The sequence below is a fragment of the Aristolochia californica genome, unplaced genomic scaffold (assembly GCF_029961685.1).
Source record: "Aristolochia californica isolate CCGP_79_NKW_82.1479 unplaced genomic scaffold, dmAriCali1.0.hap1 SCAF_16, whole genome shotgun sequence".
Taxonomy (NCBI): domain Eukaryota; kingdom Viridiplantae; phylum Streptophyta; class Magnoliopsida; order Piperales; family Aristolochiaceae; genus Aristolochia; species Aristolochia californica.
Genome location: NW_027181837.1, coordinates 1755454 through 1780647, shown reverse-complemented (window position 1 = coordinate 1780647; position 25194 = coordinate 1755454). Strand labels below are relative to the sequence as shown.

The 25194-nt window shown below is 39.4% G+C and overlaps 1 protein-coding gene across 1 annotated transcript; it reads right to left on the bottom strand.

Annotated features, from left to right (window-relative positions):
• Nucleotides 1–9103: 9103 nt before the first annotated feature.
• On the bottom strand, nucleotides 9104–24219 carry LOC137953428 (E3 ubiquitin-protein ligase UPL2-like). Its single transcript, XM_068800838.1, has 17 exons — nucleotides 24063–24219; nucleotides 23822–23949; nucleotides 22527–22622; nucleotides 22231–22437; nucleotides 15612–22113; nucleotides 14432–15453; nucleotides 14007–14309; nucleotides 13719–13923; nucleotides 12853–13118; nucleotides 12504–12766; nucleotides 11270–12404; nucleotides 11039–11185; nucleotides 10867–10947; nucleotides 10556–10781; nucleotides 10288–10427; nucleotides 9652–9758; nucleotides 9104–9442 (listed from the first exon to the last, which is right to left on the bottom strand). Exons 2-17 carry the CDS (start codon nucleotides 23915–23917, stop codon nucleotides 9340–9342), a joined length of 10899 nt encoding a protein of 3632 aa, XP_068656939.1. The 5' UTR covers nucleotides 23918–23949; nucleotides 24063–24219; the 3' UTR covers nucleotides 9104–9339.
• Nucleotides 24220–25194: the final 975 nt, after the last annotated feature.

Below are 25194 nucleotides of genomic sequence, written 5' to 3'. Positions count from 1 at the left end.
AATCTACTTTAATTACAACTAGGCATGTTACCATCTTCATTGTATGGTATTAAATTTAAAATACTAAAATAGACATCAAATATATATGATATATAAAAAGTGAAAAAAAAAGAAAGTTTGGTAATTATATCATAGTTTAATAATTAACTAACATCGTCAATCAGCCCTAGCCGATAATGCGTTCTCGCTTCTTTTTTCCGACAAATAACATAACTCTCTCGGGACTATTTGTGTCAACATAGAAAAAAAAATGATAGGAAAATTATTTTTCCTTTAACCAATTTTCTATTCGAAAAAAAAAAATCCATTTGAACATAATATTTTTTTTGTGTTTGTGCCTCTGTAGGAAATAACTAAAAAACTAGTTTTAGTGTTTTTTTGTCCACATTTTATATTAAAAAATAATTTTCTTTATGAATAAGAAAAGAATTTTTTTGTCAAAAAGAAAAAAAAAATTGCTAGTAATTTTTTGCTATGCTTTACTTAAATATTGACACAAACACAGCCCTAGTAGGAAAGTGTTGTTACATAATGTATCACTACACACTACCTATGAGCCTCTATTTCTCCACTCATGGCATTAAAAACTGAAAAGGCAGTACTTTAGGGTTGATACCTAAGTACGATTTCTCTGCCTCAACTCAGTAGTAGCAAGGTGGTCGCATTTGTTGCGGGAGAGACTCGTCTTTTTCAACATGAGGTGAGGTGAGTCACCCTCTTAGCTTGAGGCCTCTGACGCTCGCCAACTCGTGACGTTTTTCTGGCTTACTTGCGGTGAGACGTATATGGAAGGCAAGAAATCTTTGCCTTTCATACATTCACGAGTCAAATTTGTCACCTGTCTGAAGCTGTCGAGCTTAAGGCTTCAGAACCAAGAGATTAAGGTTCCAGATGTTATGGATTCCCTGTGACTGTGTCAAGTGGGTTGTGGGAAGTTTCTTTTTCTTTCTGCTAAAACTAGTTGAAGTTCTGTTATCCATTACTCTCCTCCCCCATTTCCCTCTATTATCCTTCCATTCTTTTTTGTTGAAAGCGAAATTCTCCTTCTCTGGTTCTCTCTATGCGCGTTGAGGTTGCACCAGTTCATCTCTTTTATTTGTCTCTACTGTTTATCTGTCGTCTCTCAAACCTGCCTGCGCATATATAAACAGACAACAGTACATTTTGTTTTGAAGTCCAGAGATGCTTCATTGTCTCTTCTTTCTTATCCATAAATTCGAACCCTGACTCTTTTTTCTTGTTTCTCTGTCTTGGTCGAAGTAAAGAAATATCTAGTACAACTTAATCTCCTTCCCTCTCTCTCTCTTTGATGACACTCACAGGCACCCATTTGACATCCTTTTCACTGCAAACAGTTGCATGAAACTATTCAATAGCCTCTCTTTCTTTCCTTTTCACTGAGGAAACTAGACTGAATAATACCCACCTTCAGGTTGTCTCCTTGTTTTGATCGACGCAAGGTATGGCTTCTGAGGGAAACTCTGGTGGCCAGAAACCTCCGCCAAGTACCGCTCTACGGCCTCCGCCGGACCAGGCTCTCAACTGTCCCAGATGTGATTCTTCGAATACGAAATTCTGTTATTATAACAACTATAGTCTCACGCAGCCGAGGCATTTCTGCAAAACGTGTAGAAGGTATTGGACCAAAGGCGGGGCTCTCAGGAACGTACCCATCGGCGGTGGCTGCCGAAAGAACAAAAAGTCCAAGGTGGGTTCCAGGCTTTCCACTGACCCCAAAGAGCCTGAATCCGGTGGGCTGAAGTTCCTTCACGGGATTTCCTCCGCCATGGATTATCAACTCGGAGGGCTCCCTTTCTCAAGATTGCACTCCCCGGCAAGTGGGGTCTTCAATCAGTTCTTCTCCTTTGGAGATCTATCATCAACTGTTACAAGCCCCACGACAAGTACCTCCGTGGCTTGCTCGTCTGCTCTCGAACCACTTCAGGTTAGTCCTTTAATGGGTTTCAATTATCCAGTTTCTTCTGCTCTTAGACAAAGTGCCGCTTATAGTGGAGAAGTTCAGGAGATGGTTCCAACAAGTGTACACACCAATATTGCATCTTCTATCGAGTCCCTGAGCTCTATAAATCAAGACCTGCATTGGAAACTTCAACAGCAGAGATTAGCGTCGCTGTTTGTGACCGACAATCAGAAGATAACCAGTGTTTCCCCGGCTTCTTTGATGGACGGCAATCACAATCAACCACAACCCCTTTCGTTTCAGACATCGGAGGGCCCCAAAACTGGAAATTGTAGCGGTAATTTGAGAAAAAGTGGTGTCGGAGAGAATTCGGGAGAGTGGTTCTTTGACAATTCATACAATGCGGCCGCCGGAAACGGCAACAGCAACAACTCGAACAGCTGGACTGAAATTCAGACTTGGAACGAATTGCATCAGTACAGTGCACTGCCCTAGAAGAGAAGAAAGGACAGAGAAGACATTCAGTTGGAAGCAAGCTGGGAAACTAGAGAAAGAAAGAGAAACCCCAGTCAGCTTTTATTCTTTTCTTCTTCGTCTTGTTATCTGTTCCACGCTTGTTTTTCTTTTTTAAAGTTCAGAAAAGAGCCGGGGATGAAGAGCCAAAATAGGAGATTTGCTAAAGAAGGTGATTGATGGATGTAGTTACTACTGTATTTTTTTTCTCTCTTTTTTAGTCTTCCTTGCTTTTGTTTTCTCTTCCTACAAATACTCAGAACTGTTGCAGTTTATGGTAGCAATAAAGAGAAAAGGTTACAGATGGAAAAATTGGTAGCCTTTGATCTCCAAAATCTATAATATGGCTTCCCCCTTCATCGAAATTTCCTTTTGACAACTAATTTTTACATATAATTCTCTCTGTCTTTCTGTGTTCCATCTCTCTCATGCTCTCCACTATCTGCTATGCGTTCCTGGTTGTTATTGCTCTCACATCCCTCTCAAGAACCTTCTTATACTAAACAATATAAAGGAAAGAGCACAAGCTGTGAGAAACGAGAACTGAGAACAGGGAAGTGACTGTAGTGATAGCTTTGGTCTGCAAAAGCTAACCTCTCTCTCTCTCTCTCTCTCTCTCTCTCTCTCTCTCTCTCCGTAGGGCTTTTCGAAATAATTAGTTGCAGTGTAGTATGATCCGGTGGAGTCTGACAAAGTGGGATTTGAAAGTTTATTGCTTGAAGACTGTCTCTGGTTTATTCGGACAGAAAAAGAAGACGACTGTCTCCCAATGTTTTAAATTTTACAAGGTCCTTTGGCTTGGCCCGTTGATCGTCTGTATGCCTTGGATAGGGAGCCAACCATGCTGCTTCTGACATCTCACCATCATCTCTTCTGTTTGCCCTATGCTTTCTACATGTCTGCTGCTACTGGTTCAGATAATCAGACACCCAGATCAAATTAAGCTAGTTCCCTCCCCCAAGGTTGCTCTTTTCCTCTCGATCAATATCCTGTGTTTTAACCAGGTTAACCTTTGCGGGTTTCAGTTTCACCAAAGAAGAAGTCTTTACCCCAAGATAAAAGCATTCCCATGGCTACTCTTTATAGTGATTGGTGGTGTCTGGTACAGATATCAAATTTGTTCGAGGCATTCTTTCGCTCGTTTCAACAGTTTGTTTTTCCATCATTCTTAACCGATGGATTTTCTGTCTGTTTGTGATAAGATAATTTTGATTATTCTTAGGGTTATTACAGTTCATGATTCTCCCAGTTACAGCATTCTCTCTCTCTTCTTCTTCCTCCCTAGCGAGCACAGAGCCATCACAGCGCCACCTTTTTACCTATATCTCCCCAGAAAGATTGTATTCTACCAGCAGCCGTCTGTGCTCGCTAGCATTCTTTGCACTCTAGCTGCCCTGCAATGTTCCATTCGTTTGTTAACACTTTATAGATATCTTTTCGATTTTCGGTTTGTCTTTTACATTTTCATGACTTCATCTCTCTCACAGAGATATCGAAAAACGAAAGATATTACGGCTCTCGAAGACCTCCAGGTAGAAGATGTGACCTACCCTCTCACCTGTTTTCTTCATGTATTTACAGAGAAACAGAAAACAGAAGACATGACATCTTCTAAAAGGATTTATCCACTGACAGCTCGAGGTGCAAACCCATAGAGCATATGGTTTTGCAGCTGTAAATGGCCTTACTTGCATGGCAATAAATGTACTCAATTTCTTCTCCCAGTTTCTTGTTTCAGTCAAACTTTATTTCCGAAAGCAATTAGCTGGAAATGGAGCAAGAAAATAAAACTGAAGTAAATCTCTGTGGACGGAGAACGCGTGATGTTCGTGAAAACCAGGAGAAAGCTTCAGTTTCCTTCGGTTCCGAACATCAAACGCAAGAAACCCATGACGAAGAGTCATCTGTGGTTTTGATCTCTGCAACAAAACCAAACCGATTTTCTTTTCGTTTCAGTTGGGTCAGACATCAGAGGTGGAGAAACGGAAGATTGTTCGTCTGGGAGAGACCGTTATAGGTATGGAAAAGCACGGAATCTGCGAATTCACTCAACAAGATAAACCGTGTAAGGGAACGAAGGTGGCATCATCTTCCTAAAACGACGTCTGTCTCATAAACTTTCACTTCAATCAATCGGAGTGGAGAAGAAGACGACAGGCGTTTTGGTTTCTGGGTTTGAGATGGACAGATGGGAACAACACAACAACGAGAAAAATGCTCCCTTCTCTGTCCTCCTTCCATCATCACTTTTGGCTGGTTCCCCGTTTCTGAACCGCACCCAACACCTTCCACCATCATTACGATTGACATTTGCTTCATCCTCAGTTGCTTCGTTTCCGAGGACGGAGCAATTCACTGCCGTTGCATCCGAGTCTGACGGTGGACCTAGCCACCATTATTCCACTGCTGATCACAACAACCATTGAAACTGCATCTTCAACTCTTTCCGCCTTCGAATTTAATTCCTTTTTTTTGTTGATTTTTCGATAATTTTTTAGGTTTTTTACCAAATTACCCATTTTAAAAAACCTATTTCGATAAATGACGTTACTTTGAACTTATTTTGAAAAATACCCAACTTTGACCGGTCCACTGTACATGTGTACAGTCAAAGGTGACACATAAACTTTGATTGATTACATGTCACCACATCATCAGTATTGTGTGCGTAGATAAACACATCGACTACCACGTCACCATTCTGACATGTCATCTGCAAGGTAAGATGCCACGTAAGCCCTCATCGCTTCTTATGTTTTTTCGTTTTATCTCTCCCCACTCGATCTTTCTCCTCTCCTCTCCTCTCGTCCTCTTGCCATGCCAACTGCCGCCACTCCCCACTGCTCCCTACTGCTATCGCTTGGCCTCGCCTTCGTCCTCGACGCCTCCCTCTCAACCGCCCTCTCTTCCTCTCAACCCAGACTTCGTCTCAACCACATCTCTCACTCTTCTTCTCCGTTCCCCTCCGTTCATCCTCTCGTCGCCCCTTTCTCAAAACCGAAGTCTATCATTTGATCTCCTCGTTGCCCTCTCTCAAAACCGAACCCTATAATTTCCCCTCAATGCCCCCTCTCTTAATACCATATCATTTCACTCTCTCACCGCCCCTTCTCTCAAAACCGAAGCCCTACTCACCCTCCAAACCCGAATTTGAATTTCAGAAGCCGATTTAGCAGGGTGATTTTTTAAGGTTTTTGTTGATTGAATCTAATTACAGTGTTTAATTATAATGTTGATTTGAATTTAGGTGTTTAATTATTGTATTGATTTTTTTTGTGATTTATTGTTTAATTTATGATTTTATGTTAATGATTTTTTTGTCAATTGCAAATAAATTAAAATTATTGTGAAGTTTAATTGAAACTTGATTGAATTTCCCCTCCGTATTTATTAATTTTCTGTATTTTAATTTATGGATTCCTATGTCATTGAATGTTGTATTTTCTGAAGTTGCAGTTTACTCTATTGAGATAAGATTTGCAGGATTTTTAGTTGATAGTTGTTGTTAAATAAATTTGTGTCATGGAATGATCATGCCATGTGGTGAGGAGATTTGGGTGTTATAAATATCCACCAAATGGTTTTTTTTTTTGTTTTGTTTAAATTTTCCCTAGTTACTAGGATGGGTACAAAGTCTAATTAAAAGTAGGTTGGGTAATGGAGAGTGGGTTGAGTCCAATTCAAACTAGGCTGAGTCACCTATACAAACGTCCATTAGCCAACGAAACCCAACCCCCACCACTGACAAGGTACGGTTCGTAGTAACTGTGAAGTCTTATGGGGGTTTACTAGGGGTGTTCGGTGAATTTGGACTTAGGTGTGTTTTTGCATTGTTAGGACTAATCATTTGCTATAAAATTATTTCGATTCATTTTTAAATGTTGTAGAATATTGTTGAATAATTTTGAAGTGTTATGAAATGATTTTGCCATGTGGTGAGGAGATTCAGGTGTTATAAATAACCATCACATGATATTTTTTTTGTCTATGTTTTATTGAGTTTCCATGTATCCCTAGGGATGGGTAGAGAGTCTGATTAAGAGTAGGTTGGGTAATGGAGGGTGGGTTGTGTCTAGTTCAAACTAGGTTGAGTCGCTTGTAGGGGCGTCCATTTGCCAACGAAACCCGACCCCTATCACTGACAAGGTACGGTTCTTAGTGACTGCAAAGTCATATGGGGGTTTACCAGGGGTGTTCGGTGAATTTGGACTTAGGTGTATTTTTGCATTGTTAGGATACACACCATGGTCTCTCTGCCTAGTACTTTTTGTACTTTACGATCAAAATTCTTTTCATGATTTTGGGTTGAAAAGAGTTTTTCTTACAATATATGAAAGCTTTATAGCTAAGCCAGATATCTATTGCTTTGTCTCTCAACCTGCTATAGTTTCATTTTATTTCTTTAGGAAGGCTTTAGCCATGACTGAGGATTATATGTACGGAATTTTGATGAGTTATTTGATTTGTCAAACTCGTATAACACTACTTTGTGATTTTATTTTTATATCACTTCATTTGATCTCTACAATGAACAGGTTTGATCCGTTATATCTGTCTCTTTGCCAATACCATTTCCTGTGTATTTTTTGTTTCGTTTCAACATATAAAGTACTTAGTTGAATGCATTAAGGTTTGTTTTTCTTCCTTGCACGTAGGTTCAAGATTTGATCTCCTCATCTGGAAATAATCAATCAAAAGTTTAGATAGATCCTCTAGATTCGTTTGTAGAACCTGCCTAGCAGGTAAGAGTTTGGCAAAAGACCTTTCCGATCAATTGGACAATGACTCACTTGACCTCTTAGACCGACAAAAGACAATAACAGCCCTTGGGTCATCAGCTCAAGCGATAACTGGATGTGGATCATGATCCAGAGATGGATTTTGATGGGCATTTTGTAATTCGTGAGGATGTTAGACTTAAGGAGCAAGAGAGTACCAATTCAGGTCATGATACAAAAATGAGAAGCCAGACCATTAATTATAGTTATTTGACTACAAAATCCTTGTCGGAAGAAAGAGGCAGAAAACATGAAATTTTATATTTTTTAACATTTTGATGTAAAATCATTTATTAATATATAACTTCCTTTTACATTCATCATTGTTTACTATTGTAAATATAAGGTAATAAAATGTGTATTGATAAATTTGATTTTTAAACTCTAAAATAATTTTTTAATTAATAAATATTTTAAATTGATAATAAAAAGTATTTAATAAGTAAGAGTAAGATTTTTAATTAATTAATATACGAATTTTATATTTTATTAATTTAAATATAAGGTAACAAAATATGTATCAATAAATTTGAATTTTAAACTCTAAAGTAAATTTTTTTAATAATTATTTCTATTAAAAATTATTTTAAATCGATAATAAAATGTGTATCGATAAATTTGAACAAAATCTACTGATAAATTTGACTTTTAAATTAAAAATAAAAATTTTAAATTATTTTAGTAAATATTATTTCAAATCAATAATAAAAAGGTGTTAAATAGGTAAGAGTAAGATTTTTTAATAAATTATTATTTAAAATATAAGGTAATTAAAAGTGTACCGATACATTTATTTTTTAAATTCTAAAATAAAATTTTAATATTTTTTAGTTAATAAATATTTTAAATCGATAATAAAAGGTGTTATAAAAATATTAATTAATTAATATTTTTTTATATTTTATTGTTTTATAAATAAGGTGATTAAAAGTGTATAGATAAATTGTATTTTTAAACTCTAAAATAACTTTTTTGTATAATATTTTAAATTTATAAATATTTTAAATCGATAATATGTTAGTAAGATTTTTAATTTAAGTAGTGTACTTATATTTTTTTACTTTTTTTAAATATAAAGTAATAAAAAGTGTAACAATAAATTTTATTTTTAAACTAATAAAGAATTTTCATATATTTTAAATTAATAAATATTTTAATCGATAATAAATGGTGTTAAATAGGTAAGAGTTAATTTTTTAATTATTTATAATATTTTTTATAATTTATTTTTTAAAATATAAGATAATAAAAAGTGTCTTCAGAAATTTGATTTTTAAAATAAAAAAATTATTCAATTTTTTTTTCATTTAATGATGTGGCATCTTATTTGGCTACTGACAGGTCGGAATGGTGACATGTAAATCGATGTGTCTATCTACACATACCGTGTTGATGATGTGACGACAAATAATCAGTCAAAGATTATATGTCAAGTGATGTTATTTATTGAAATAAGTAATTTAAAATGGGTAATTTAGTAAAAAACCTTTTTTTTTTTTAAATACGGTGATGCAAATGCTGAATTTAATGTGACTAAATTTCAATTTAAATAGAATGTATAAAAACCGAGAGCTGTAGTAACTGCATGTAATGTTGAGACCAGGGTTTTTCCACTCGGATCACGGGCCCAACCTGGCTCTGCATAGGATAGACAAGCGAGGCCTCGTATCCCTTTCTCCTCCCCATCGCATCAAGGGCAGAGGAGACACCCCTTCTTCCTTGGCTGATAATGGCCATTTAACAAAAATGAGTGCAACAAAAACAGGTTTAGAATAGGAGCAGAAAAGAGGAAAAAAGAAACGTTGAAGCTATCTGGTTGCCCTGATCGGCCACAAGTCTAGAAATGAATCCAGGATGAGGAGAAATCAGGCGTGTTTGGCTAATACAAAACTGCCGAAGAAGTAATTGCCACATTAACAATTATACTGTACATCAAATAACATCTGTTTATCAACATAATCCCCACTCCAACTCCCTTTCCCTGATTTTCCTTGCCTTTTTGCCTTCCCTTTTTCCTTATAATATACTTAAAAGCATATATCTACATGAGCGAGGAGAAATCCCTTTTTAAATAACAAGAACTCTTCCCGTCTTTGATGCCACATCTTTGGCAATCAACCTGGATCCTCAACCAAAACCAAATCCCTCATTTGCTTCATGAATGGCCATCAGCAATTTCTCCTGAAGGTGTGGTTTAGAAGGATATTCCGGTAGATCCAACTGGTTAAAACTGTAAAAAATCATGGCACAGAAATATGATCATCAGATGTAAAAGAGAGGATGGGTTCTTTAACATGGTAATTTCTTTTCCCCAATTATCGCACAAATATAGAGCCCTCCTAAAAGCAGCAAGTTACTGGTTTATTTAAGAGAAGAAATTGATGAGACAGAGCACTCCAACCAGTTAAACACCAAAAGATTCCATCTAGAACGACATACCATGTATGAGCAGACGGCAAATGCTCTGGACTACCATAGGCTTTATGAATCTGAAACCTCTGCGAACCAGATATTCCTTGGAGTGCACTGAAGCCTTCCAAAGGCACCTGAGAAGTTGTTGGCTTACACATTAATTAGGGTAAACAAAAGATGCATCCATACGCGTAGCTAAATAAAAAAACCATAGGATTTCTAAGGTCAATCAGCAACAACCACACAAGGGGTTTTATTGGAGAGCCTATTTTAGGGGCTTTACTGGTGCCACTTTCTCTCACAATGCAAAAGAAAGTCCACTCCCAGATAAATAAAAAATGAAAAAGAACTTCATGCAGATCCGATTCATATTATGGCCCTGCATGGATTCCATCACATGGTAGTTTCCAGCAATTGAAAGTCATAACACAAACTATTCAGGTACTATCCTACATCCAAGGCAAAGATCAAACTCCTAACAGTCTGGAATTTCAGCCGCTTTAATCCAATATGGAGCTTTGGTATTCAGTAACATAAACTTAGTTAAATACTGAGAAATTCACCATTTCTCTAATCAACAGTCTGGCAGTTTGTCTCATGCAGTTTCACCAAAATAAGGTACTGAGGAGTCATGTAATATTATAATTATGCTGTGAGTGCTACCTTAGAAGTCCCAGTGACAAACTGCAATAGACGGGCCTTAACCTCTTTGTTGAACCCATGAACCACGTCCCAGAACCACTGGATAACAGGAGATGCAGCACTGTATCCAGAATATTCTGTATTTGCCCTCATGTCATCCACTGTAAAGACAAAAACTAGTATCATTATTTACTTAGAGATTACCACAAGCAACAAATACTGCCAGAGAAGAAAAGCATTCGTAACCAACCGACAGAGAAAAGTTGCCATCAGTGCCAGGAAAACTTACAGTCAATATCAGGAAGCCCACTAATTAATAACTCCAATTCTTTATCATTGAAAATGGAGATAAGTTCCCGAGGGATCAACTCAGTGAAACCTTCCAAGAAAGCATTTATTTGAGGACGAATAGCAGTCGTGAGCTTATGCTCAGCAATAAGATCAACATATTGGTGCTTGTTCTCCTCGGTAACTTTCATATTCCGCCCCCCTGGAATCAATTCATAGTCTGTTACCTGAAAAAATTCAACTCACACATAAGTTTGATATGAAGCAAAAAGATAATTAGGAAAAAGAAAACTCAGTTACCACAATACACACCTCTGCCCTTTCGTACAATATCAGCTTTTCCTCATCAGCATCTATGCTGAAAGTGAGGTCCAATGCATCACTGATATCATTCTGACAGGTACAAAATTCCCACAAAAATTATAAATCCAAAAACAGTATTTGCAAGTTTAGGAGGCAAAACAAAAAAAATCAATCCATTCACCTCAAGCATCCACTTCAAATTTTTGTAGTAATCCGGATCAATGGCCTCAATATCATGGTACGTCACCTTAACACCAAGAATATGCTTATAAAATGACCGTGTGAAGTGGACATCCAAAAGCTGTCCATCAAATAGAGCCTTTCCAACCTAAACAATCATGAAAAGACAGGTCAAAAATAAAAAAATAAAACTAATAGTCACACACGAGACCAACAAAAGAAAATAACTCACCACTCTCCCGACAAACTTGAAATATGAAAGATGCTCCGTCTGATAAACTGAATTAGGATTTGGCTGAAATGTTGAATCATTTCCAACTGTTGTAAAAAGTAGGGCTCCTTTATCAAATATGACACGTGACAACAACTGGTACCATTCTCTTGTGAGCCCACCAGCATCAATACCTTCTTCCCCTTGGAAATGAACAGTTAACCTTCCCTTGAGATCTTGAGTTGACCGCATCCGGAGCTGGTTATAAGAATCCTCAAGAATGTAGGCTCTTCTCACTGATATCCTCAGTGTGCTGTGATGATGATCATGCTGGTGCTTTATTTTTGAGCGGAAATGAGCCCTTTTATTATCAAAATCAATGAAACGTGGAACACGCAGCATGAGAGAAAATGACTTCTCCAGTAATCCAGGGTTTTGCCTGATAAACGCATTCAAGAGTTTTCTATGCTTCTCTGAGAATTTGACAAAGACAATTTGTTTCTCATCAGCTTTTAATTGAGATGCAAATGATTTTTGTGCACCAGATGAAGTGGCGACAGAATCTTCAAGATCAGATGTGGCCCCAGTACCAAAGTGTTCACATGAACCAGATTGTCCAGGACACAACTTTTCACATGTAACAAAGAACGACTCAATGTATGGCAAAATATTCTGGGTCCCAGCCAGAAGTGGGGGCATTGCATTGTTACTTACAGATGTGTAGGCTGTACCAGATACCGCAGGCAAATCAGATGCAGAATTTGGCAAATTTGGCAAGCTCTCTATTTTACTTATGCAATGACTCAACTCCAACCACAAAGGTTCCAAAGCAGTGTTTATATCTGCCACTTGAGAAAGGGTATCATTGTATTCCTTCTCTGGAAGAATATGAGAATCCTTCTCTTTCTCAACCAATAAGGAAACAAGAGAGCTTAATGCCTGTAGAACTCTTAAAATTGCAGTCCCATCACTAGATGTTGTTGTGATTAGCAATTTTTCTGGTTCCCCATAACTGTGCAGTTCATTCATGGCAGATCTTGTCAGTGATTGCACAGCATTTGCTAGTTCAGTAGTAAATAGATGGCAATGAGTTGGAGCAATGGCGACCAATTTCTTCAGTACTTCAGCTACAAGTACATATGCATTATCTGACAGACTGCAAAGAAAAAAAATATATATTACAAAAGATAAGCAAATAGACAATCACATGATGAACAAGAAACAAGCCATTAGAAGAGGGTTTGAGATTTCAGACCCTTCGCGTGCCAGCAGTGAACACAGGAGGCGGAGCTCTGGTTGTGGCAGGTTGATCAGTATAGAAGCAGTGTCAGGCTCAGTCTTTGCACCTGATATTGGAAGTCCACTAGAGGAAGATCCACCCACATGATTATTCACAAGTGTATCAAGCACTAAGTTTTGAGAATCTGAAGGTTGTTCTGAAGGAGACACCTCAGGCTTGTTGGATTGACTAGAATCACTTTCGATGTTACCAATGACAACTTCCAATAAATGTAGCAGCTTGACATCCCAAAAAGAATATCATCAATATACATCACAAGTACTAAGGGAACTATGATAGTCAAAGAAGCTCAAAACTTTATTACCTGTTCAAGATGAGCGATGCTCCTCAAATAGAGTGGTTGATTTAACAGAGACAGTAGCAAGATTATAGAATAGTCCCCTTTCTTCTTTGCAGAGGGACCCTCTTCATAAGTCATCACAGCTTTGCCATGTATGTGCTCATTACTATGAGAACCCAGTACAGATTGTGGAAGTTCAAGATAGAGTAACAGTTTAGCTACATATGGATGATTTCTCGCCAAGTATGTCAGAGTTTCTAGAATCCGACGTGACACAAGGGGAGGCACACCTGAAATAAATTCAAAGAAGATAAGCATTCCATTGATTATCTGCAATCGAGACAACCAGAGATATCCATTAGGCACATCAAGCAGAGATAAATGCACAACAGAATTGGTGCCACCTAAAAATCAGCAAAAAATCGACAACATGGAACCATCTGATTGCATGGCAGAATACGGCTGGTAATGAATGTATTGGGCACAATGCTCCATCCAATCTGCATGAAAGCAATTATTGGAGAGAATAGGCCAACATTGGACAGAGACAGCCACACTAATACATCAATTTTTACAAAGAACATGTACTATCTGAGCACCTAAATAAAGTTTACATGATAAGAAAGACCATCTCCTGTATCATATATCAGCCTGTGCTTTCTAGTACCATAAATATTATCTTATTCTCAATTAAGTACCATATAGAAAATAAATATGATAGCCTTACTTCTATCTCATCACACAAAAAGTAAAAAAAAAATGCATCTTAAAATCAGCATATACAAGAAAAAATTTCTTCTTTTAGATAATGAGCACAAGTATCTTCACATACAACTTGATAAACACTAAACACAAAATAGATATGGACAATAAAGCACGGGACAACTCACCATTTGAAAATTGAGGTCGAGAATACATAACATAGCTCTGACAGGCATAGAGTCGGTATGATGATTCCATCACATTTGAGCTCATCACAGAACCGTGAATGTCTAGCATCAACATATCCATCAGTAATTGTACCAAAGCAGTTCTGGTTTCACAATGGGCACACAGATTCAAGAGAAGTCTCTGCAATTGACCCTTATACAACGGCTACAAGAAAAGGAATAGAGATTTAAAAAAAAAATTAACTACATTTTATGTAAAAAAAATAAAAAAATAGAGCAACAGATCACCTGAACAATCTGGAGTAATCTAATCAAAGCTTTCAGAGCGTCTTTATCAACTAGGGGAGCCCCATCAGCTTCAACCACCTTGCCACCAGCCCTGTGTGATGCACTAGCACCCACACCTCTGTCAAGGCTAGAAACAATAACATCACCTCGTCTCGAAGACTCACCCCTCCTGCTTCTTGGGTACATTCCAAGAAGTGTACGGCTATGATATCTATGTGCAAATCTTTCACGTAACATGTTTGCTTCCGCAACAAGTGCAGGAGTTAGATTGGCAAGAATGGCATCAGATGATGTCAATAGCACCTGGAACACAAAAAGATATTGGAAACCAGTGAGGTCAAAGGAAGAGATGACAACCACGTAGAGCAAAAAAGAACATGCAATACTCGATCCAAAGAGTAAAAAATGAACAATCAGACTCTTGCCTCTTCTCGCAAATCTGAAGGAAATGTAGCAATTATTGACACAGTATCCATTTCAACTGGTTGGCCCTCTAACTCCTGTGACTGGTGGAGCCTCTGCGCTTGTTGTTGAGCTAGTACTTCAGCCCGTATATCAGGTGGTAGAGCAGCAAGGAATTCAGGATCAATATCCCCTGAAGTCGGAGTTTGGTCATTTGAAGACTCTGCAACTTGATTCTGTTGTGCAGAAAGAACTTCAGCTCTCAATTCATCTGGAAGAGCATCCAGAAATGCAGGATCAATTGTTCCAGAATCTGCCCCACTGCTGACTTGTTGCTCCTCACCCTGACCCATAGTTGGATTGTTTGCTTCATTAGAAAGTGGTGAAACTTCACTAACACTTTGAAGAAGAGACATGTCTCTGCTATTAATTGATGCCGCATTCCCAAGTGATGCGCTCACTCTCCTAACCCTCTCAGAAGGCCTTTCTCCCCCATCATCATGCCCATCAGCACTACCTATTTCCACTTCCAGACTGCGGAGGCTCTCACCTAAAGTTGCTCCACTTCCACCACTCTCTTGACTTACTGCTTCCACATCACGAACAGCTGCATCACCGCGTTCAAACTGCATGTCATTGTCTGTAGGTCCTATATCACCATTTCTAGTGCCACCCACCTCCATAGTAGCTGCAGAGCTAACCATTGTTCCATTGCTTACATTTTCTTCCTCAGCCACTTCATTCCTTGCTCTTCCTAATTCTTGTGATGGGTTTGCATCACCTTTATCTTGTGGTTGAGAAGTAGACACAGTCTGCTCAGAAGGTTGATCTGAGGAAGGCCTCCTCAACTGGGAAACAAGTAACTCCTCAACCCCTTGAGGAATTGTGGGCCCACCAGACCCACTGCTGCGTGGCTGGTTCTCATCTGTCCACATATTAAAACGATGCCCATGGCGTCCATTTCTTAACGATCGAAAAATGGCATCCAACCGTGATGAATTATTCTCTAAGTTTCTATCTGAAAATCCCATGTCACCACCAATATCTGAGAAATTTAGACAAACAAAATTTCAGTAGGATATAGAATGAGACAATGTCTGCAACGTATACACATATATAGCTGACAACATCAGTGTGCATGTGTCAGGTGTGTTTGTGCAAGAAAAAGGTATAGCAAGTCACAATTAGAAGAGACTACCATACCCGTATGGCGGGAGGTAACTGGATGTGATGAGGATGAAGGTTCAACTAGGAGCGGGTGTTGAAGAGGTGCCCCATTATCTCCACTTCTACCAAGAAGGTTGTAAATAGATGTTGTACGACCTTGTCGTCGAGACCCAAAAACCTCAACAGGCATGACATGAAGTGTGTCATTAGCAAAATTATTGTCTCGGCTGAAAACCTCAATATGGTCTAGAACATTAATTCCATTTATACCCTCCTCCAGCCTGAGTATGACCCCATCCTCATCATCCTCATCATCTTCATCCTCCTCCAGCATGTCCTCATCAAACTCATCATCATCGATCTCGTGATCATCCTGATCTGTATCTGGGTGTGCCATGTGATGGACTCCATCCTCCAAATCATTGTGGTCCTCATCCTCCACATCATCATCATCACCTTCATCTCCATCCCCAGTCATCTCCTCATCATCTTCATCATCTTCATCATCTTCATCATCTTCATCATCATCATCCATATTATCTTGCACATTATGTGGAATATCAAATCTTATCCCAACACTTCCCATGCTACCATTATCTAGTCCTCCAACTCCTTCAGAAGTTTCATGCATAAAATCATTTTCATTTCCATCCAAATCTTGGTCGTGTTCCATATCATCTGATATAGAACCTGAACTGCCAGATGTCTGAACGCCATTGAACGGCTCAATGTGACTTGGACCCATCTCACTGTTATCTGGTTGAGATACTGTTTCCAATACCTGAAATCTATTACTGACACCATCACTGTCAGCTCTCCCTGATTGATTTTGGTCAGAAACAGGCTTTGGTGAGTTCCCACCTTTCCCAGGACTTGGATCCACTGCATGCACATGTTCTTTTGTTACAGACTCCAATGCCTTGACAATTGCAGTGACAATCTTTGGTGAATCAGGATGATCCAAATCCAATACTTGAACAGTTCGAGTAAAGGACTGCACCAAACCAACATCTATAAAGGTCGCTGAAGCTTCTGCAGAAATATATGAGCCTGTGGGAGACCGAGCAGCTAAAATGTCATTTACCAGGTCAACATAAGCATGGATACTGTGTTCAGGGGCCAGGAACCCATTGGTAGAGTCAACAAACTCAACAAAAACATTATTGATCTCTGTGAAAACCCTTTTCCGAGCCTCAGTTGAACGAACGGAAGCAGCCACCAGAAACTGATTGGCTCTAGTAACTAGTTTGTGTCTCCAGTCGCCATCAACCTTTTTGTTTCCATCTCTCTTGTAACTGCCAGCATATGGAAGAAATTTATGAAGAACATGATGGAATATCCCACCCCCACCACTGCAATTTCCAGTAGGCATCCGTTGAGGTATATTGCGAAAGCTACCAACTTCAGTATCCCTCCGAAGAAGAATGTGTATTGATGAAGCGTAAGTCATAAAAATTTCTGTCAGCAACTTCAAAATGAAAACAGTTTTGGCCAGAGAAGCTGAAGCATCCTGATTCTCCACTTTGTTTTCCTCAGATGCAGTAACAACAGCTTTCCCTTTGCCTTTGCTTGAAGTTGTCTCATCAATTTCCATGTCCACCAGGGAAGGGGTACCAGGGACCCCTCCTGTAAGACTCTCATCTTTCTGTGAAGGTACAAAACTAACAACAGAATCTAAGAGAAGCTCAATAACACTGACAAAGCTATGAGGTGGTCTTCGATGAGCTTTGGCATTTTTAGCATTTGAATCAAGATTTTTACCATGCCCATGGCAAGAGCTTACTTCAGTCTTTCCTTCAGAACCTTGTACCTTTTCTTTCTCTTTATCCTTGCCCTTCTCTTTCTCTTTTAACAAAACTATGTGCGGCCGTTCTCCAACCATCTCAACTTGACATACTGATTGAGCAGCTTGCATAAAAACTACTGGATCCCGCAAAAAAACTGAAGCCAAATTCTGTAGGAAATTGCGTGGAGTAATCCTTCCATTGGAATGTCTGCTAGTAATCCCCAGTAAAGTGTGCCGAATCTCAGATTCCATAGCTTGCTGGAGTGTCTGTGGATCTTCAAGAATATGCCTGACTATTGTAGCAGCCACATTGTCAAAACCAGAGAACAAGCTAGTTGTTGGCAAAGAAAGCAGTGACCGCAGCCCTCCAGACTCCAAAAAAGTGATAGCAACAGAGTGTACTTTGGTAAGTGTAGCACATAACTGAAGAACCACGTGCATTGTTTCAGAAGGAAGTTGGTTTCTGATAAATCCACAAGCAATCTCAATTAGCCTTTTCTGCTCAGTTAGATCAATATGGCGTGGAGCTAATCCCAAAGTGGATTGCAAGTTATTTGACTTGTCCTCAACAACAACAGGAGTTTGACCGCTAATGTTATTCTTTTTTAGCTGTTCTAGCACAGATGCTTCAGAGCCTGACTTTGGATCTACTTGCAACATTCGGTCAATAGCAAGAAAAGCCACTGTGATCCACTTTGGAACCTGCACTTTTTCAACATTATACAGACTTGGATCCCACTGGGAAAGCAAATCCAATGAAATCTTTACCAAGCCATTTTTGGAAGCAACTTCTCGTGCTGCTGAATCTTCATGAAGAATTAATGCAAGAACATGAAAAAGAGCAGATAACATGGTACTATCGCTGCTGCAATGCTTCACATGATCAAGAAGAAATGTAATGGCTTTAGACCTGTATTGACCATCATTTTGAGAACAAATCATAACAAGCAAGTCTCGTACAGGAAATGCCAAGGGTTCCTTTGTCTGGAGCAGCCTTGCACAAGTCGATAGCAACTCTTCAACATGAGGAAGCTGAACTGTTTCTTCTTCTTGTTCAAGATTAGCAGGACCAGCAGCTTCATCTTCCTTCATCAATGTGCCAGATCCTCCAAGAGACATAGCAAGGGCCCGAGCAAGCTCATCATCCTCTTGACTTTCCTCAGGATGTGAGAACAACCATTCCATCGCCATCTCTACACTGTTTGTCCCCACTTGCCGGAGTGCTTCTTCAGCCCTAGACCTTGAAAATCCCATCTCAACAATCATAGAAATTGCTGACTCATCAGGTGGTGGACCTGATAATCGGGCTCCAGAGTTAGCATTGACACTCTTCACGTCAACTCCAGAGAAAATGTGACGCATGATACAGATGATCGTTGTGATGAATTCATAGCTGCAATCGGTAAATTGGGGATGAGTCCAAATGGGAAGTACAGCCCTAAGAACCCTGGACTGAAGCACCTTCACAAATGTCTCGGGGTCGCGGGGAAACGGAACATTTCCATTGGTTAAAGGTTGTGCAAGCAAGTGTTTTGTAAAGGGAGAGATGATATAAGATGATGTCGCCAGGTGATCCATAAGGTTACCATAGCTCACTAAGGGACCATATATCCATGAATTGTCCTTGTCATCCTGTTTCAAAATTTTCTCATCAGTCTCCATAGGAGAAGCAGGTCCTCCACTAACTGCAAAGAGAAGTTGACTTGTTGCTTCAAAGGTTGTTAAGATGGCTTGAACAACTCCATGGCCATAAAAGCAATTCAATAGGATAGCATTACAAGATTCTGGTCGGTCCAGCAGAATACCATCAATGAAATCAACAACCTTACCAAGGAAACGACATTTTGTCGATACAGTTACCTCTGAATCAGAAGAACCATCAGGTCCTCCATAATTCAAGTGGTCCAACACAATAGATGCAAATGTAGAAACAACAGACTTAGCTGATGGTGATACATTTAGAGAATCATCACGTCGTCGAGAAGGAAGTAACATCACTTTTCCTAACTCAAGGAACAGATGACTTATATGAAAAGAGAGTGATCTCATCATATCACAGCAGGAAGAGTAGTAAGATCTCTGTTTGTCTCCATCTATCCTGCTAGTTGTTCCAGATTCTGAAGAAGTAGATGCACCTGGTTGATGATTGGACCCCAGCCTCAAGCCAGAACTGCCTTGCATACCCAATCGTTGATGAAAACCAGTTGCACGATACAGGTTAATGAGATCAAAAAATTGAGACTCAACACTCCATCCTGAGACTCTTCTTCTGAGCAAAGGATCAAGGAACTGCCGAAAAGAGTTAAATCTTTGCTCATCGGATTCATGTGCACTACTAGTCTCTAACCTTTGAGAGTCGCAACTGTTAGAGCCCAAAGTATCCTCCTCCATCTCAATTTTAGAATCATCCAAGAGGGCTATCTGCCACAAAACCTCCCGATGGACCCGTCCAATATCTTCTAACACATCCTTGTTTCCATTACCAAACTCTGTAAGCAGTGCAGTCACCCACCGAGTATCTTTGGATGCAGCAAGAAAAAGAAGGAACTCAACTACAAAAAGGGATGAAAAAATTCCACTGTCTGGTGTGCTCAAGGGTGCCAGCAAAAATGAACCTGAGACAGAATTAAAACCCCTCAAGGCCTTCTTCAGATGGTCTCGCAGTGAAGAACAAAAAGCCTGTGCCAGTGGACCTGAATGGTATTGAGTGAACCCCTTGAAAACAACAGTACTGTGCAGAGCAATAGATATTCCTTCAGATGATTGTGCAATACTAGGCCGCAGAAGAAGTTTCAGCAAAGCTTCTATGCCCTTTTTCTCTACAAATAATCTACAGGTTTCAGAGTTTTCCATTATTCTATGAATAAGAACCATCACATGGAAGATGCACAGTTGAACAAAACGCTCATTGCTTAGCCCATCGGAGGTAGAACCCATGGTTGCGAACAACTTATCTTCTGAATCTGTTTCCATTACTGTACTGGCCTCAGCTTTTCCAGTAGATCCATTTGATGACAAAGCTTCTCCCATCAAAGCAAGTTTTTCAATAATTTCAATAATTATATCAACACCCGTGCTCCTCAATGACGATACATGCCGCAAGAGCTCCTCCACAGCATTAGCTAGAGGGACAACTCCTTCATTCATTGCCACTACATATATCCTGTTAGTGAAAGTTTCTACCAGAAACCGAAGTGCAGAAGTTTCTCGAACTGCCTCCAAACCTTTTGCATTGAGACAGATGGCACCAAGGCCACTAGGCACACAGGTGAGTGCCTTTGATGAAGGGATGATTCCAGCTGTTACTGAAGATAAAAAAGCATCCGGAAGACCCAATTCATGCAGAGTAGTGAAGCAAGTAGGATCCTTGTGAATAATTTCACTCATAACAGTCACAGCAGAAAAATAAATGTCACCCCCAAATTTATCCACTTTCTGAAATATCAGTGACAAAGAAGCAGGCAAGAAGTTGTCTTGGGAGCCATGGGACCTAGCAGAGTTTGCTGGCGCATAAGTGGCAGAACCCAGTGCCTTCAATAAAGCCTTGATGAGTCGTTTCTGGCCATATAGAATATCATCTTCAGGTTTTGACACATCCCCAACAACCATAGTATCATTGTTCTTGGAAACAACTCGCTCAACCTCTATCTTCAATCTCTGAGCCAAAAGGTCCACTCCACCAAGGTCCTTGAACAACGAAACAGCTGCATTACTGTAATCCATAAGCTTTTGAAGAGTTTTCACTGCAGAGCAGACAAGTCCCATATGAAATGGATTATCATCCTGCAGAAGGGGCACCAGTGTAGGGACCATACCCGAACCTCGAATAGCACTTCCAGAACTCGAAGAGGAGATTACATGCAGCAAGTAGAACTGCAGAAGAGCTTCAACAAAGGAAAGAGAAGTTGGATCACTCGAAGTGTTGTTCAATAACAAGACAGCTCTCTGGAGAACACTCAAGAGCACCATCCGGTTACCACTGGCAGAGATGATGCTGGACCCGCTTAGTATCCTCGCCCTCTCATGAGAAGATGAGTATGCTGCTAACTGTGCTCCCAAGGCAAGCATTGCAAGGGTCCTTATTGTGCCTGGAATAGCTTCTTCAGATCGAACAAGCCTAATCAGCTCATTAGTGTACTCAGGCTCATTTGCAAAGAAAGAGACAAGCTCATCATGAGCGTCTTTTGATTGAACCAGCACAATAAACGCAAGAAGGCAAATTCTGCTGTACAACCGGCAGATTTTAGGAGATATGAATGAACGAGAAAATCTGATTCGGGTCAACAAAGAGAATCTATGTTCTGGAGGTACATCATATTGGTCCACAAACTGTTTCAAGAGAGTCAAGTCATCATCCTTGTGGATATGCAGATCTGGGACATGCAAGACCTGTAAATTGGAAACTTTCCTCCCATCTTCAATATTTTTCTCAGCATGGAATTCAAAGTGAAGAGTAGAACCAAGCCGAAACTGTGATTTATCTGATTCCTCTTGTACATCAGATGGGAACAAAGACAAGCCATATTCTTGACTTCTCTCATTCACCACCACACACGAATATAAGCCCAAGCCTTCTTCTTTACTTCCCCATCCCTGTGCTAGAGACAGAAGACAGTTATTGAGTGAACCACATCCCACCAATTTCCCACTGACATGTAGCTTGGAAGGGTTTATTTTCACCAAAGCTGAAAGCGTTTCCAATGTGGCCAGGAGAATTTCTGGGTCAGTGGAAGCCAGTAGTAGCTTGAAATGCTGAGAGAGAGAGAGAGAGAGAGATCAGGCAAACACAAAGAATACAGAATTAAATGAATCCAATACCCTCAAAGAAAGTAACAATAAAACAGTACAAACCATAGATATAAAGCATACCTCAAGACCACCAAACGAACTCTTGTTGTGACAATTCTCTAAGATTATTTGCATTACCCTAAGAATTTGAAGTACAGCATGCCTCGGAAAGGAACCACTATCATCTGTAAAGTTATCTGTCAAGAGAAGATCTTTTCTACAAGAAAGGTATGTCTTGAAGTATGTATCAAAATGTAAAAACAGAGGTCTCCAGTGATGAAAATTTCCCTGAAACATGAGGGTCTCAAATTTAGATTGGAAAAAAAGTTGGCGGCATAAAAGATACTTTCTTAGCCAATTATTATCGTGGCAAGTACCTTATTGTACTCCCAATGAAAACCTGAGAGAGGTATTGCTATATCCTGTAAAGGGCTCTTGATCACCCTATCAATGAAGGCTTTAATCTCTGGAGGCTGCAGGATCCAACAAGTCAGAAATATCCTTCGTACCGTATTTTAGCAAGGAAAAATTCAAGAAGAAGAAGATGACAATGACCATATCCACAGGTAAAGCATGGACAATTAAATCCAGCTTGAAACACCCCAGTCACTAGTTATAATTAGTACACCAAAAGATTAATGGTAGAGAGCTCGTCTTGCTACAGTCTCCCAATTTCAGTACCATGCATTGAATCATATTGAAATACTTAATATCCTTATGAGTATATCAGATCATCATATGCATAGTAGCAGCAAGGATCTTTCTTTAATTACTAATGTGGGTTCTCTTAAAGCAAAACCACACTTCCATGGTGCCACTTCTGGGGGAGAAGTGGCAAGTCCAGGTTACCACATCTCAATAAAATGAGTGAAGGAGGCCTGCAAGTCCAGGTTACCACATTAAATTAAGAACACTTGAATGACCTTTCCATGCATCCAAACAGTGATTTACACGGCAGACCCCTCCCTGGTTTCCACCAACATATGCATCTAGTGAATCTTATCTTTTTACTGGAATATTAAGTGGCATCCCACAATATAGGTATATTTCTTCTAATTTAAGCTACCACGCGTAGAAAACATTATTTTCACCACTTAGTTCTCATGTAAAATGTCTTTCTAGACTTAAAAGGAGCACAAAAATGGCCACCAACATATCTGTTCTTTCGTTCTAAGTGGGGTTAAGAGTACGAAGATGCTTCTTCAACTAGGATATCAGAAAATAACTAATTGGATTTTGACAATATGAAAAAAATAAAACACAGACAAGTTTGCACCAAGCACAAACTGTACTAGACCATACTGCCTACAGCAACGTCATCAGACAGAACTAACATATCAAGCAGAATAAATTAAAAAAACAGTTAAGCAAAAGCCACATAATATGAACTTAACTTAAAACAGATGAATTGTGCCTAAAACAAAAAAAAAAAAAAAAACTCCATCTTAACAATTACAAAGTAGCTGAACTTCAATCTACTTTCACGCCTTGCGTATTTAATTCCTACCATGAATATTAACCAAAGAGCCAGAAAATCAAAACAGTTCTATGACACTGAAGAGATGTAAAAAAAAATCGAAAACTTCAAACGAATTAGAGAGCACAAAACAAGCAAAAACAGACTATAAAAATTAAACCCAAAATAGAAGAAGAGACCACAATAAATACTTACAGTTTCAGACTCCAACTTGAGAGAGGGTCCAATGGTTCCTTCACCAGATAAAAGCTGCCGGAGCCGCAGGGGCAAGCTCGGTCTTAGGGCAGCCATTCCTCTCGAAGCAGCTTCCCTACTTGCTTAAACTAGATACATCAAAACAGAACAAAAGGAAAAACTCAATAGATAACAAACATCCATACGGGAAAAACAAAAAAGCAAAAAACAAAAAAGGAAAAAGAAAAGAGAAACGAGATACCTATTGGTTAGGGTTTCCGATGGCGAGAGGAAGGGGCAGACGACGAAGCGTAGACATCGAAAGTTCGACCGCACAGACAAAACCGCGAAATAAAAGAAAAAACTAATGGTAGCTTCTCTATTTCCTTTTCTCGTTATTTTCCTTCTTTTAAACTCCGTAAAGGAGAAGAAGAAAGGCAAGGGAAAGCAGAGAGAAGAAAATTATATAGGTGCCGAGACTTGAGTGTGAGAGGACCCCACTAAACTACATAAGGACGCGTAATACGCACACCCGGTGGCCTTTACGTAATTTCACCCTTGTTCGAAGAACCAGCAGTTTGTGGGGCCCTCACAAAATATCAGATCTAGACCGTTGATTTAATCGGGTTTGTTTTTTTATTTGATGGGACCCGGAACCGAGTCTGCTTTCGTCGGTCAAGGTGGATGCCTTATCCCATCGCAATTCCCAGAGTTTGCTTCATTGGGAGGCGACGACTTGGAAGTGATCCTGACTCACTGGGCCGGGCTGAAGTTTTGGACCTTCCGGAGCTTTCACGACCCGTGATAGAGCAATAGAGAAGGTCAAAAACAAAACAAGAGTTATTTTATTTTTATACCAGTATAATCTTTTACCCCTAATATAATTAAAAATACCTGTCATTAGAATTAGGGTTGAATTTTTTATCTATTTTTAATTCTATTTTTTACCCAGTATGGGGGTTAGTCCAAATTGAAACAGAGATGAATTATCTACGATAGTGCGTTAGTGGTGAATGAGCGCATCTTCATTTGAACCACGCCAGGTAATTTTCTCAGGAAATAATTAGAGAATCGTGTTTCATACCTATTTTGTAAATCATTCACATGAAGCGATCGTGCGGGACGTGTTTCTCCCTCCCCCGACAAATTTTTTTTCCCTAATTTCGCTTTGTTCTCAGCCTTCCACTCCCAATTTTTTTTTTCCCTCTCAGTTTTTCTCCCTTCTCAACCTTCTTCCCCCGAATTGTTTTTCCCTCTATCTTTTCCTCCTTTGCCTCCGTCACCGAGCCACCATTGCAAAGCATGAGAGGCCAAGCCTCTGTCGCAAAACCTCTCGACCTCCCTATCTTCTCCCTCTCAACATACCGTCGAAGTGCCGTCTCCATCGTCATTGT

Bases quoted from the DNA above. Each gene is read 5' to 3' on its own strand.
- LOC137953428 (XM_068800838.1), bottom strand. From the start codon at position 23,917: ATGGCTGCCCTAAGACCGAGCTTGCCCCTGCGGCTCCGGCAGCTTTTA. The intron at 15,454-15,611 runs GTATGGTAGTCT...TAAATTTCTCAG, and splicing joins AGTTACCTCCCGCCATACGG to ATATTGGTGGTGACATGGGA. The intron at 9,443-9,651 runs GTATGTCGTTCT...GATTTTTTACAG, and splicing joins TTGCCGTCTGCTCATACATG to TTTTAACCAGTTGGATCTAC.